The following is a 13,498-nucleotide window of genomic DNA, read 5'->3' on the forward strand; positions in this document are numbered from 1 at the left end:
AACTTGATGGACGTGTGCCTTTTTTCAACCTAACTTACTATGTTACTATTATAAAATAATGGGTACTTTTGCAGTGATGTTGGCCATGTTCTAGTGACAAGCTCAAAGACATGGATTGTTATTTTAAAAAACTGCGGCATGTGAATAGACACACATACAAAATCTACCGGTATTTCTTTTCTATTTTTTTGCTTTTCATGCTGGAAAAAATTAATTTACATGAAAATACTGGTTTTACTTGAATTGGCTCAGAAAAAAACCTCAGCCATTGCTCAATCTACCCCTTTGTGTCAAATACTGTTAATCTCATGAGAATTTATTTGAGCAATTTGACTTGCCATCGGCCAGTGGCCTTGTGAAATCAGAGGACCTGGACTGTTGCAAAGGGGGTGTGGCTTCCGGCAAAAGTGGTGGTGTTTAGGAGGATTGATGGCACAGTTTGGAACAGTGTTAGAGATGGCTGTATTGTGCCCCCACCCTTTCTAATACCAATCTATTTCTGGAAAATACCTTATATTAGGCCTTTGTGCAGCTACTAGTGCCTCTATTATATGCATTTTAGTTCCTTACAGAAAACCCTGGCAGTAATGGAACTGTAGCAGCATTGCTGGCTGATTAATAATTTTCTTCTTCAAGAGCTGCTGTCTTTTTGTCTTTTTCAAGGCACTGGTTGCTGAAATTGAAAAGAATCAGACTTGTCTGGACGAGTGTCAGACCATCTCCCAACAGTATTCGAACCTTGTAAAAGTGAGTAGTTACAACATTTTTGCGTGCTGCAAAAGAGTTTTGTACCCATTCCTGTGTCTGTAAATGAATCTCTCTATAAAAAGAAGACATAGAGCACTGTATTCATGGTTGAGCTTTATTTACATCTTATGAGCACTATATTAATTCATTCATCTGTAGGAATATGAGCTGCAGTTGATGACATACAGGGCATGTGTAGAGTCCCAGCAAAAGTCTCCAATGAAGCGAAGACGACTGTTCTCCTCTTCTGATATTATCACTCAAGAGGTATCTTCAGCCCCTGGTTGTCTTAATGCTTTTATCAGGCTTATAAATGCACCCCCAGAATATATTTTTCTTTCTTACAGTTTATGGACCTTCGCACAAGATATACAGCTCTAGTGACATTAACTACACAACATGTGAAGTATATCAGCGATGCACTGAGGAGGCTTGAAGAGGAAGAGGTAAACATCTTGTACAGTAGTGGGCTAGTTAAATGATTGTAGTTCAGTTTACCAATGCAATACTGAGCATGTTTTGCTTTCCAATGCTGCACTGTTTTCTGTTCCAGGTGTAGTTTTCTTACCCTGACTAGTTTCTCTTCTAAACTTGTAGCTTTCACATACCAAACTTGCATCTCTTCTTTGTTTTTCACTTTTCTCCTCTGCCTTTATTTCTTATTTGTATCCTTATGATATTGCAGTGGCATATGAATCTTTCCATCTGCTCTTTCTTCTAAATCTGTAAAAGAACAAGAATGAATAAATATAGAAGCACAGACTTCATGTTAGAGGGACTCTTTTATTTTAGATAGAAATAAAACATTTTTGCTCTGTCTAAACAGAAAGTTCTTGAAGAGGAGAAGGAAAAACATGTTGAGGAGTTAAAGCGCCTCACTGGATGGGTGTCTGGCCTGTCGCAGGAAACGTCCCTTCAAGGTGCCGACCACACTGATCTGAATAGATCTATATCGGAGCAAAAGGTACACCGCAATGAACAATTCAGTTTTCAGTCTCAGTGCTGTTCTTATTGGTGTGTAGCTTTCACTAAGTCTTTCAATAATGTTTGCTGACATCCTTATTTTATTTATTCTTATATTATTTTTGACTCTAATACAAGCATAATAATAATCTTGAAGTGTGGAAAATACATGGAAAAATGTGATTTCTTTCTTTGTAACTCAGGCTTTAAGTGAAGAACTCTTGTCACAAAAAGAACGAATTTCAGAAGCTGTGAAATCCATGCAGATCTTCCTGGCTAAAAACAGTGACAGGTGAAGGCTTGTGTATTTGTTATTAGGAAAAGTATGTATTGAAAATATAATTGAAGCAGTATGTTACCAGGATGATTATTATAACAATAAGCTTCAATTTTATAATCCTTTATGCTTAGTAGCTATTTGGCATGACATTTTTTAAAACGTAATATTCCTATCAGTTTTCTAAATTCTTTTTTCCCATGTGCAGGTTGTCAACTCAGGAAAAAGAGGAACTCTTATCACAGATTCAGGAGCTTAATGGGAAATACAATCACCTTTCTGAGAAATGTGATAGCCAAGTACAGCAGCTTCACACTAAGCTTGCACGGGAGGCAGAGCAAAAGGTACACAACCCCTACATGTATCTATGCATTTATGTATTTCTATATATGTGCTTTTATATTTATATGTGTATATTTATGCATATATATATATTAATTAACAATGTGGATAAGGTATTTTGAGAAGGATCAATCTACTGGAATTGTATTGTTGAATAGCTGTGAATATGTTAATTGCATGTTAGAAGAAAGATAACCTAAGTGTACTGACTGCTAATATAGCATATGTAGTTCTATACTTAATACCTATATAATTATCTACATTATTTAATCCAGGGCTGAAAAATTAAAGACGGAACCTTAGACATTGTGTGTGAAGCCTGGGGCCCCCAACTTGACGTAAATAATGGCTTTCCAAATTACTGCCTACAGATGCTATTCATTTTCAAATCTGAGCATTTTCTAACATTTTCTAGTTATCAGTGTATGTTAGGAGTTGCAGGACCACACAAATTATGTCCAAATTATATCACTTAAATTAATTATACTGTATATAATTTGTATTTTTACCAAGGGCTTAGTCAGATTGATGGCCATTCTGAGACTGGAGACTCAGGGCAAATGCTCTTTGTGCTGTGTCCTGAAACTGCCCCAGGCTTTCCTCCTAAAAAAGAAAAGTAGTTTCTTTCAGTTATTGTAGTACCTTGTGGTTTAACTCACTGGTTTAACATGAGTGTCTAGCTAGTTTTGTAGGTTGCATTGCCAATAGATGTACAGTTGTGGGTACCACATCTCCTTAGCTCATGTTTCTCATTTCTAAAAACTGTCTTTATTCTAAATGGTCTCTGTTTTTAATTAATAACTTGTTATGCTTTTGTGTTTCTGTGTGGACCTTGTTATTCACATGTTCTAACTACACTTGTCTCTATGTTTTAGTACCATTAACGCTTGCACGCGAATGCCTCTGTAGGCAACTCTATCAAAACGCTTGTTATATTGAGCATTGTTTTGTTTTGCTTTAACAAAGAATTGTGCACTATTAACCATTTATCCAGAAAGTTCTATTCATATGGTCTGAGCACAATGTGTCCTCTTTATGTTTAAACAAATTTAACCGGCATATCTGCTTATGAGTTTGACTAACCATCCAGAGCAAAAAACTTAAAAACTTGTGTAAAAAAGGAATGGAAGATCCTCACGTGTGTGGTGTCCCCTGTTGCAAACAAAGCTGGCATGCTGGATGCTAACACCAAGCTTTTCCTTTGTGTTGTACACCTACATATAAGGCACTGTTGTTTCTCACATTTCCGTGCTATTCGCCTCAGCTCTGGTAAGTAAAAACCTTTATTCTTTTGTATACCCTAAAAAGTGTACTCCTCTCATTTTGGGAAGAACAGACAGATCTGCTGCATGTGGGCAAAAACTCACACTAAACTAGACCCAGATAAATTAATATTAGAATAAAGTAACAAAATAACCCACGATAAAATAATTGCTACCAATCAATTTCAGGTGGTGGAAGCAGCATGGCTGCTATAGCTGATCTCCTGGTGGTGGGAATTATTATTTTGCTGTACAAAGCTTTAGCAGAAAATGTCATCCCATAGGAAACATTTTTGAGCTTTCACACAAACTGTTTTTTTGGGTTCTTTTTGCCTGAAGTTTTCACATGTTCCCCTAACCACTCACAAAGAAAGCTACTTTAGTTGGTGTTAAAATGTGACATTGCAAATATACTTCTTCTCTTGGCATATATACTAAAGCACATATACTTGAATATCAAGTGCTGTAATGATGCACATAATAGGTGTAAAAAATTTTTTTACTCTTTTACATTAATTTGCATGGAATCACCAAATCAAAGTAGAGCTCCAAGTGATGGGTGCATTTCCAGTTTGGCATAAACCTAAATTAAGTTTTCACATGTTCCCCTAACCACTTCTTCTCTTGGTATATATACTAAAGCACATATACCTGAATATTAAGTGCTGTAATTATGCACATAATAGGTGTACATTTTTTTTACTCCTTTGCATTCATTTCCATGGAATAGCCAAATCAAAGTAGAGCTCCCAGTGATGGGTGCATTTCCAGTTTGGCATAAACCTTAATGGGTATGAGATGACAGTATCCTTTAACGAAGCCCATCCTTTTTGTATCTTTACTTATTTTGAACTATGTTTATGTAGCTCTGTGTTCCTTCCTCTCACTGATTTTTTTAATCATCATATATTTACCCCCACTTTACTAATTGCAGCTTCGCTCTTGACTCTGCATATTGCTTGTTTAATTATGTTCCATTGTAGTTGTGGCATGATAAATGTGGACTGTTGCATAACTGTAGTTTTGCTTTTTTTTCTTGCTACTGATTGCTTCTGAAAATTGTATGTTAACTGTGTTCTTATTCCTTTTCCCATATACTTCATGCATATAAAGTTGTCATTTATATTTTTGTCTTTCTAGATGAATCATGCAGTAGGTGGAGTCATAGATCTAGGCTCAATGGAAATCTTTCCCATCTTCTGGTCAATGCAAAGAGGGCTTATTGACCAAGATACTGGCCTTTTTCTTCTGGAAGCCCAGATTGTTTTATCTGGTTTGATTGTTCCTGCGACTAATGAGAGACTCAATTTAGAGGAAGCATTAAATCGTAATTTAGTCGATCGGAGATTGTTCGAATGTCTTCAGGTTTTAAGGGATGCTAATAAATTGGTGGCTGGTGGTAAATCTGGAAAGCAGAAACTTTTATCTGTTATTGCAGCAATGGAAGACAAGATCATCAGTGAGTTTGATGGGCTGAAAATATTAAGCATCCATTTTGCTATGGAAGGCTTCCAGCTAACATCTGATGTGACAGATCTTGAGCAAGCTTCACAGGCAGGGCTTATCAGTAGGCTCCTGTGCCAAAAACTGAAGGCATCTTCTAAAAATCTTGTTGACCCAAATACAGCCAAAAGAATGAGCCTTGCAGAGATTATGCAAACATGCATTATTCATGAATCTACAGGGTTAAGACTTCTTCCTGTAAAACAACCAGCTGGTGGTATGGTATGTCTCAAATCAGGAAAGAAGGTCAGCATATTCAGGGCAGTTCAGGAGGGACTAATTGACAGACAAGTAGCTGTTAGGCTGCTTGAGGCTCAGTTATGCGCTGGAGGGATCAAGGATACCAAAACTGGACACCAACTGACTGTTGATGAAGCCGTGAGACATAATTTGATTGATCAGGATGTGGCACGTGCACTTCTCACGAGGCAACTGGAGAATGGGGGAATAATAGCCTCAGTAACGGGGCAAAAAATTACTTTGGATGAAGCAGTTAAAGAAAATCTTGTTGCCCCCAAACTAGCTCTGCTTGTCCTTGAATCTTTGGGTTCATTCAAAGGTGTTCTGTGGCCTGAATCTGGTGAAATTCTGAATGTTGCAGATGCCCTTCAGTTGGGTATGATTTCTACTGAAACTGCTCTTAATATTCTTGAAAGCAGGCAAAGAATCCAAGGCCTGTACATGTCGGAAGGCAAAAGAGTCCTGTCTTGGGACGATGCAGTGATGTCTGTTACTGTGAATGAAAATATTGCCAAAATGTTGCAGTCAGCAATAATTCCTGATACAATAAGCAATTTGTCAGTAGGATACGAGTGTATGCCAGAACTTGGACTTTATCCAGGATCTCTATCTGGAAATAGCAGCCCACATTCTGTTGAGAGCAGTGAATTGAAGAGGGGAGCTCGGCCAGAGGACAACAAAGAGCTAATATCACATTTAATTAATGTCAGCTACATAAATGTTCACAGTGGACAGAGGTTGCTGCTTACTAACAATAAAGAAAACATTGTAGCCAAACTATTTCCTAGTGCATCTTTAGATAATTCTGTTGGTATCAGTCAGGACAATGAAAAAGGCATTAATCAATATAATGTTGAGAAGAAATTGGAAAAACCAGAACATCTGAAAGCTTTCACATCTGAAAACACAGAAGCTGTTACTAAACTAGAAACAAATCTGTGTTTGCTACCAGAAGAGGGCAAATTGCCCTTGGGAACTCATCATGCAAAACCAGATGAGACAATACCATCACTACAAAATAACCACGCAAGCCAACTTAAACTGGCAACTGATCATGGTGGTGCTAAGTACATTTTTAAAAATCCAGAAATAGCAGCTTTCAGTATCAAGCAACTGACCATTGATCATGATGATGCTGAGGAGAACATTTTTAAAAATCCAGAAATAGCAGCTTTCAGTACTGAGCAATTACTGTTACCTGATATTACTGAAAATTCATTAAGTGAAATGAAAGATGGTAAAATTGAGAGTTCCCCTAAAAACAAAGGTTTGGTTGATACCCAAGTGCAGACTTTAGCAATTAATGGAAAAATACCAGAAACCCAAGAACAAGCAAAAACAATGAAGTCTTGTGAAATGTCATTTGATCCTGAAAAACAACTTAGAAGTACATTAGATTTAGAAACAGAAAATATGGATGTTTTAAAGGATATCCCTAAACAGCAGGTAGCTTCAGAGACATGTTTGACTGTTAACTCTGCATATCCTGAAAATATATACTCTGAAGGAAAGGTGGAAGGGGCAGGTTTGTTGCTGGATAATATGAATGTTCCTTGTGGGATTTCTTCATCAGTACATCTTAATGATGCATATGTCATTGAAGAAGAGGATGCTTTAAATATGTTATCTGAGCAGTTAATGAATGGGGGAATAATAGTTCCAAACTCCAGTGAAAAGCTGCTTCTAAATGAAGCTGCATCTCAGGGTATTATCTCAAGCCACACAGCCTTAAAACTAATGGAAAAAGTTGGCTTATTTGCTGGTTTCTTTGATTCCAAAACATGTGACAAACTAACCATTCATGATGTGATAGATGAAGGTCTGATGGATGAAACTCTTCTGCAGCAGGTCCTCAGTTCTGACAAAACAATTAGTGGTATTGTTGACACACAAAATAAAATCCTGTATTCTTTACAGGATGCATTGAATGTTGGACTTGTGAATGAGGAAATGGCTAAACAAATTTTAGAAGTCCAAGTTATTACAGGAGGCATATATGATATGAAAAGAGGTAAAAGGATATCTGTTACACTGGCTTCTAGTCTAAATTTGATGCAACCTTCCAGCAAAGATGACCTTATCAAGCTGGAAAAGGCTTCTAAAGGGAAAAAAACTGACCAAGCTTCTATGAAAAAATTGACTAGCCTGCAGATTGAAACAAGTGGCATTACAGATCCATTGTCTAAGAAAGTATTGCCTGTTACACAGGCTGTCGAGCAAGGCTTCATTAACAGACAAGAAGCAATTAAACTCTTGACCAAACAAATAGCAGATGGAGGAATTATCCACCACTTATCAGGCATGAGATTATCGGTTTTAGATGCTTTAAAACACCGACTTATTGATCATACTTTGTTTGATGATCTAAAAGAGTTTGAGTATCTACATCAGTCTGGGCCACACAAATCTTGTGAAGTTGACTGCAATGTGTCTGTACAGTGTGAATGTTCAACTACTCATGATACAAATTCTATATCTCAAGCATCTACAAAGCAAGATAACAAAATACCATATACAGATGTGTTAAAGAATTGTGCATTTGATGTTCTTACTGGGCAAAGATATCTTGACCTTAACAAGCATAAGTGTAAAATCTCACCTGACACACACAAAAACAAAATCGAAAGTTTGGATATCTTACAGTCAGAAACTCAGAATACACAAGATAATATTTATGATTTAGAACATGCTAGGAGTAAAACATGTTCACCTGCAGGGCTGTGTGATAAGGGAGCTGCTGTCATTGAAAAACTTCTGGATGGTACAGAAGTCGGGATGAATCAGATGTCCTTATTTAGTAGTATGAGGGATATAGGTTATTCATTGGAAGTTGAATCTGAAGGCACTCAACCACAAGATCAACCACAAAACTCAATCGATGATAGTGATTCTACTTTGTTTTGTAGGCACGTTAATACAGACATTTTTCTAGTTGACAAAGTAAAATTGGGCAAGAATGGTGCTCCTGGTGTTTGTCTTGAATATGAAACAAGACCTATCATTCAAGTGGAAAAAAATGTATGTTTTGAAATGGAACACAACACTGAATCATTTACAGGAGTCCAAATTACTCAGGCTACAGAGCGTGACATCAGATTTAAAGATGGGGACTTAATGGAGCAGACACAGAAAGATATAACTTTCATTGATGATTCTAGGGTTCAGTGTAAACCATCTGCAACAGAAGGAGAAGACCTTTTTGAATTGAAGCACTGTGATACTAATATTTATGGGGAGGAGTCCAGTTTACATGGAACATCTGGCAAAGTTAATTTAGAATTGCAGTCTAGTGAATCTAAAAGCACAGATGGTTCTGTACCATGCATTGATCAGAATTTTGACAAACAAGAGATAGATCCTGAGGTAAACTGTGGATCTATATTTAAAAATCAAAAAGTTAAAAATGTGCTACCCGACACTGCATTGTTTTTGCAAGTTCCAGAAAATGAACATTTCACTGACAGTCTGGGAAATAATCATTCTGAGAAAATCACAATGAGTGAAAATTTTTCAAAATACTTGCAAAAATTGCAGAAACCCTTAAGTCAATGTGGTTTCAACATGGTGTCAGTTCAAAAGCCTTTTACTGCAAGTAACTATGTACTGTCAGAGAATTTGTCGTTTAGTCATGATCTAAGCCAGTCTGACATGTCAAGTGTAAGCAGGATTTTGCAAAAATCAGGCAATGCAGAATTTCACAGAGAGGAAGGTACAATGTCCTTTTCTAGTCCGCAATATATGAAAGAATGTGATGACAACATCCAGCAAAAATGCAGGGATACAGACTCAATCACAGGGCATGAACAGCACATAGAGGGTTCTTGCCTAACCAAAGATCTATATTTATTGCCCTTAACCAAAAGTTCTATTCATTCAGGTATCAAAAGTCAACAGGAGTGTGACATAATTAAGTCTTCTGAAGATGTTACAGTGGGAAAACCAGTCAATGATGTAACAGATGGAATACCTCAAGTAGACACAGTTAAGTCAGCCAAAGAAGGAAATTCTAAAAAAGTTAAAGTTAAGCCTGAAAGAGATCTTATTGCAAGAACACTCGAGGAAGGCAGAATTAAGACAAATATGGATCTTAAATCAGGACAAATTACAGTGGGAAAACCAGTCAATGATGTAACAGATGGAATACCTCAAGTAGACACAGTTACGTCAGCCAAAGAAGGAAATTCTAAAAAAGTTAAAGTTAAGCCTGAAAGAGATCTTATTGCAAGAACACTCAAGGAAGGCAGAATTAAGACAAATATGGATCTTAAATCAGGACAAATTACAGTGGGAAAACCAGTCAATGATGTAACAGATGGAATACCTCAAGTAGACACAGTTAAGTCAGCCAAAGAAGGAAATTCTAAAAAAGTTAAAGTTAAGCCTGAAAGAGATCTTATTGCAAGAACACTCGAGGAAGGCAGAATTAAGACAAATATGGATCTTAAATCAGGACAAAGTAAGGAAGATGTAGTTAATCCAGCAGATTTTAAAACAGAAAGACCAACAAAAGGCACAGCCAAGCCACAAGTTATTAAAGACATTAGTCCTACAGGAGACACTGTTAAGCCAGTCAAAACTCTTACAGATGAAAGATTTAAGGAAGACGTGATTAAGCCAACCGGACAACTTGCACTGGTTAAAGCTAAGGAAGACATATTTAAACCAGTAAGAAGGCCCAAGGAAGATCCAGTTAAAGCAGACCAGTCTCTTCTAGAAGCAAAGTCTAAATATGACACTGTAAATAAAAACAATGATCCTAATGAGGGTCCCTCTAAAGAAAAAGAGACCCAACTTGACAGAAATCTTACAGATGCAAGACCCTTTGAGCCAGACAAAGACATTACACAAGCAAAACCTAAGGTAACCACACCTAAAATAGATTACAGTTCTCAAAATATTAGAATCTTGTTTAAGGTTAAATCAGTTTCTTTACAAAATTACTCAGGAAACAGATTTTTATCATTACATATTTCTCAAACCACTTTTTAAATATAATTTTTAAGTAATTTATAACTCCCTATATTATTTACTATAACTTATCATACATAGAAATTGTGTTCCCATTCAAAGATATAGCTCAGAACTCAAAATACTGTGATTACTTTAAATGGTTCCCCATGAATAAAAGGGGGGAACCCCATATTGCCCATATGAATTTTATTTTTCAGATACTAATTAGTGTATTCATTTAAGTATTCGCACAAATGCAACAATTGTGTATTCAGTGCACCCTTCATATTGATAATTAACCATTAGATTCTACAAAGTAGCAAAATGCCATTGATCCTTTGAAAGATTGAGTAGAATTGTTTGCTGCAGTGCAAAATTTATCTTTATTTATAAAAATAGACTATAAGAGAAAAAAAGGAGTTTACAACAGTATAATATTTTTAGATAATAAGATTGTAGAATATTGATGTTTCGTAGTTTCTTACAGCAAAGTTATATCAAGCTGCTTTCAATCTTCATATCAGAAACTAAATATTTAACATGACCAATCTTGTTTAGGATTCTTATACAATAAGTATGAAGCAGGCTTGTTTGGAGCACGAGGAAAACCTTGTATCATACCTGTCAATGCTTCGAGACATAGAAGTGAGGCTGGGACCTGCCCAGCCTGTACCACCATGTATAAAAGAGGTACAAGAGCAGCTGAAACAAGCAGAGGTAAGAGAGTCTATATTTGTAAATGTATGTATGCCTATTTTTAGTTGTTTAGTGCTCCTTGTATACATAGCACTTTACATTTAAACATTACAATTGAGGATATAAGACTATTTTAATATGGCCCTTATTGACTCCCTACTACTATTATGGAGCACCAGTACATAGTACCATGTTCTAATTTAATTACTTTTTTGCAGTATCAAATATAATATAAAGTAAAGAAAATAATAATCTTTGTCTGTTAATAACTAAGTTTGTACTTCCAGACTAATGAGTGGGTATATTTGATTCTGAAGCTTGACTCATGAGCATTTCAAATGCTTATCATAATAACCTATATATCATATTGGTTGCAGGGATTAACAAAGTGATGTTCAGTTTATGGCACTTGTTAAACTATAACTTCCACATTAGTGCAAGCTAGTGAAGGCAAGAAACAGTAAAGTTTTTTTTAAACTGAAGGTTTTAAAAGAAGGACTGTGAAATATCATGTATACTGAGTATACTTTTGCTTCTGTTGTATTTTCTTTTTTTACAAATCATATTTTTAAATTGCTTTTTAAATTCATTGTTTAGGTGCTGGATCTGGAATTAAGACAACTTATGTCTCCTGTGAGTCAGGAATTGGATTTTGTAAAGCAGATTATTTCAAAACGGCCCCTAGAGGTCCCAGTGCAGCTACTCAGAGTATTAGAAAAAGATGCGAAAAACTTGGAGAAGTCTCTTACATCTATCAAAGGCAATTCTGAATTGCGGGTTAAGCAGCTTCAGGATGCTCTGGAGACTGTAAAGGTAGGTTTCACTGAAATTCCATTTTGATGCAGTGCTTTATAAGCGATAACTCTAAATCAGATAGATTTCAATATAATAATGAAAAGTAGTTCCTGATTGGAAAAAAGTAGTGCTAAGATGATAAAATGGCATGGGGTAAAGTCACTATAGAGATAATTGTCATCATTTTTCAAATAATCTTTTATGCCCTATTTGCAATTGCTTAAAAATAATAATAATAATAAGTTGGGATAAATAATTCTCTGGTGGTGGTGGTGGGGGGTAACTGTATAGCAACAATTAATAATACATGTTATTTAATTTTAAATTTCTTCTATGAAGGGTGAAATCCTGGTGGAGCATAAAGAGCTGGAAAGCAAACTTCATTCTCTTCTACAGTGGGTGAAACAAACCACAGACTCACTGGATAGTGCAAAAACAAATGATGATCTGAGACTGGATGCTGAAAAGCTGCAACAAGAGCTAAACCATGCAGAGGTAATTTCAATATCATTGTGCTTAAATGATTTGTTCCTCAGTAACTCCTGTTTGTACTGGTCTTCTGCTTTGTCATACTGTATCACTGCACATAGCAGAGGCTGTAAAAGAATAATATTAGTTACAAAACAACTCTTCACATGGGTTTAATTGGATTAAATTGTATATAATTAATTTCTCTTCCAACATTATTGCAGGTAATATTGCTGTAGTACAGGGAAATTCAGAGAAATGTGGCTTCTTACCTGGGACCTGTGGTGGCCAGGTATACATAAAAAATAGACCTTTCTGTGCAGAGGAAAACATTTTAGGCACCTGGGTTGATGGGGGGGGGGAGATCAAGAAATGTATTGTACTTCGGCCAAGTAATTGGGAGTAACAAGGGGTTTCTGACATGAACAAGATTACTTAATGGAACCATGTTAAATAGTATTGACAGGACTAGAGCTTTTTTTATTGAAAAATAAAAGGATTTTTTTCAATTGCTTTCTGTTTTATTTTTGACCATTTTCCAGAATTAAAGTTTAAACTTTAATATTCCTGCTTCTGGTGTTTGAGTCTGGCAGCTCAGTGTTCCAGGTGCAGACTCTAAACTGTTACAATTTGCTAGAATAGTAGAAACATTTCCCAGCAGCATGTGGAATATTAGCAACTATTATCAATGGTAATAGTAACGATTATTACTAGTATCAATTATAACAGCTGCCTTTAAAGAGGAACTCCACTAAAACATAACAAGCTTTTTGAAAAATAAACAAAATTTCAAGCAACTTTGCAATATTCATAGATTAAAAATACGCAGACTATTAATGATTTTTAATGGTATCTGACACTCCCTTAAGCCTAGCCCCCCTGCTCTTCTGCTGACTACTTTGCTGAGCTGCCTGGCTACTGTTACTTTGTATCAACAGCCAGCTGTCCTTAGACTGCATCCTCCAAACCCCACAATTTCCTGCACACGTGATTTCAATAAGGAACAGAACATCATAGTGCAATGCACTGTGGGTTATGTAGTTCCTGAATGCTGTCAGTAAGCTTTGGAGTAGGTGTTACAATATGTAACATCAGTGTTTAGTCCCTCCTTCCCTGACAGAATTTCAAATGATGCAGAAAGAGGAAAACTGTTAAACAGCTTGATTTCAACATACAAAATGGCATTTATTCATACTTTTTGAAGAAACAGGTAACTGTGATGGGTATATTAGGGGTTTCTGTGTTATGTTGTCCT

At 36.1% G+C, this 13,498-nt stretch overlaps 1 protein-coding gene across 25 annotated transcripts in view; it reads left to right on the forward strand.

Moving 5' to 3' along the window:
- Nucleotides 1-13,498, forward strand: part of LOC108708274 (microtubule-actin cross-linking factor 1) — a 180,597-nt gene that overhangs the window by 69,578 nt on the left and 97,521 nt on the right. For 21 of the 25 annotated variants that reach the window (XM_041582205.1, XM_041582206.1, XM_041582208.1 and 18 more), the window contains 10 exons: nt 664-747; nt 907-1,014; nt 1,095-1,193; nt 1,574-1,711; nt 1,914-2,002; nt 2,196-2,331; nt 4,732-10,194; nt 10,843-11,001; nt 11,578-11,793; nt 12,115-12,270. In XM_041582205.1, coding sequence (XP_041438139.1) covers nt 664-747; nt 907-1,014; nt 1,095-1,193; nt 1,574-1,711; nt 1,914-2,002; nt 2,196-2,331; nt 4,732-10,194; nt 10,843-11,001; nt 11,578-11,793; nt 12,115-12,270 — 6,648 coding nt within the window. Of the gene's footprint in view, nt 1-663; nt 748-906; nt 1,015-1,094; nt 1,194-1,573; nt 1,712-1,913; nt 2,003-2,195; nt 2,332-2,409; nt 3,599-4,731; nt 10,195-10,842; nt 11,002-11,577; nt 11,794-12,114; nt 12,271-13,498 lie in introns of those variants that run through there. The other 4 variants (XM_041582204.1, XM_041582207.1, XM_041582203.1 and 1 more) reach the window with 2 other exon arrangements.

The sequence above is a fragment of the Xenopus laevis genome, chromosome 2L, assembly GCF_017654675.1.
Source record: "Xenopus laevis strain J_2021 chromosome 2L, Xenopus_laevis_v10.1, whole genome shotgun sequence".
In the NCBI taxonomy this organism is placed as follows: Eukaryota; Metazoa; Chordata; class Amphibia; order Anura; family Pipidae; genus Xenopus; species Xenopus laevis.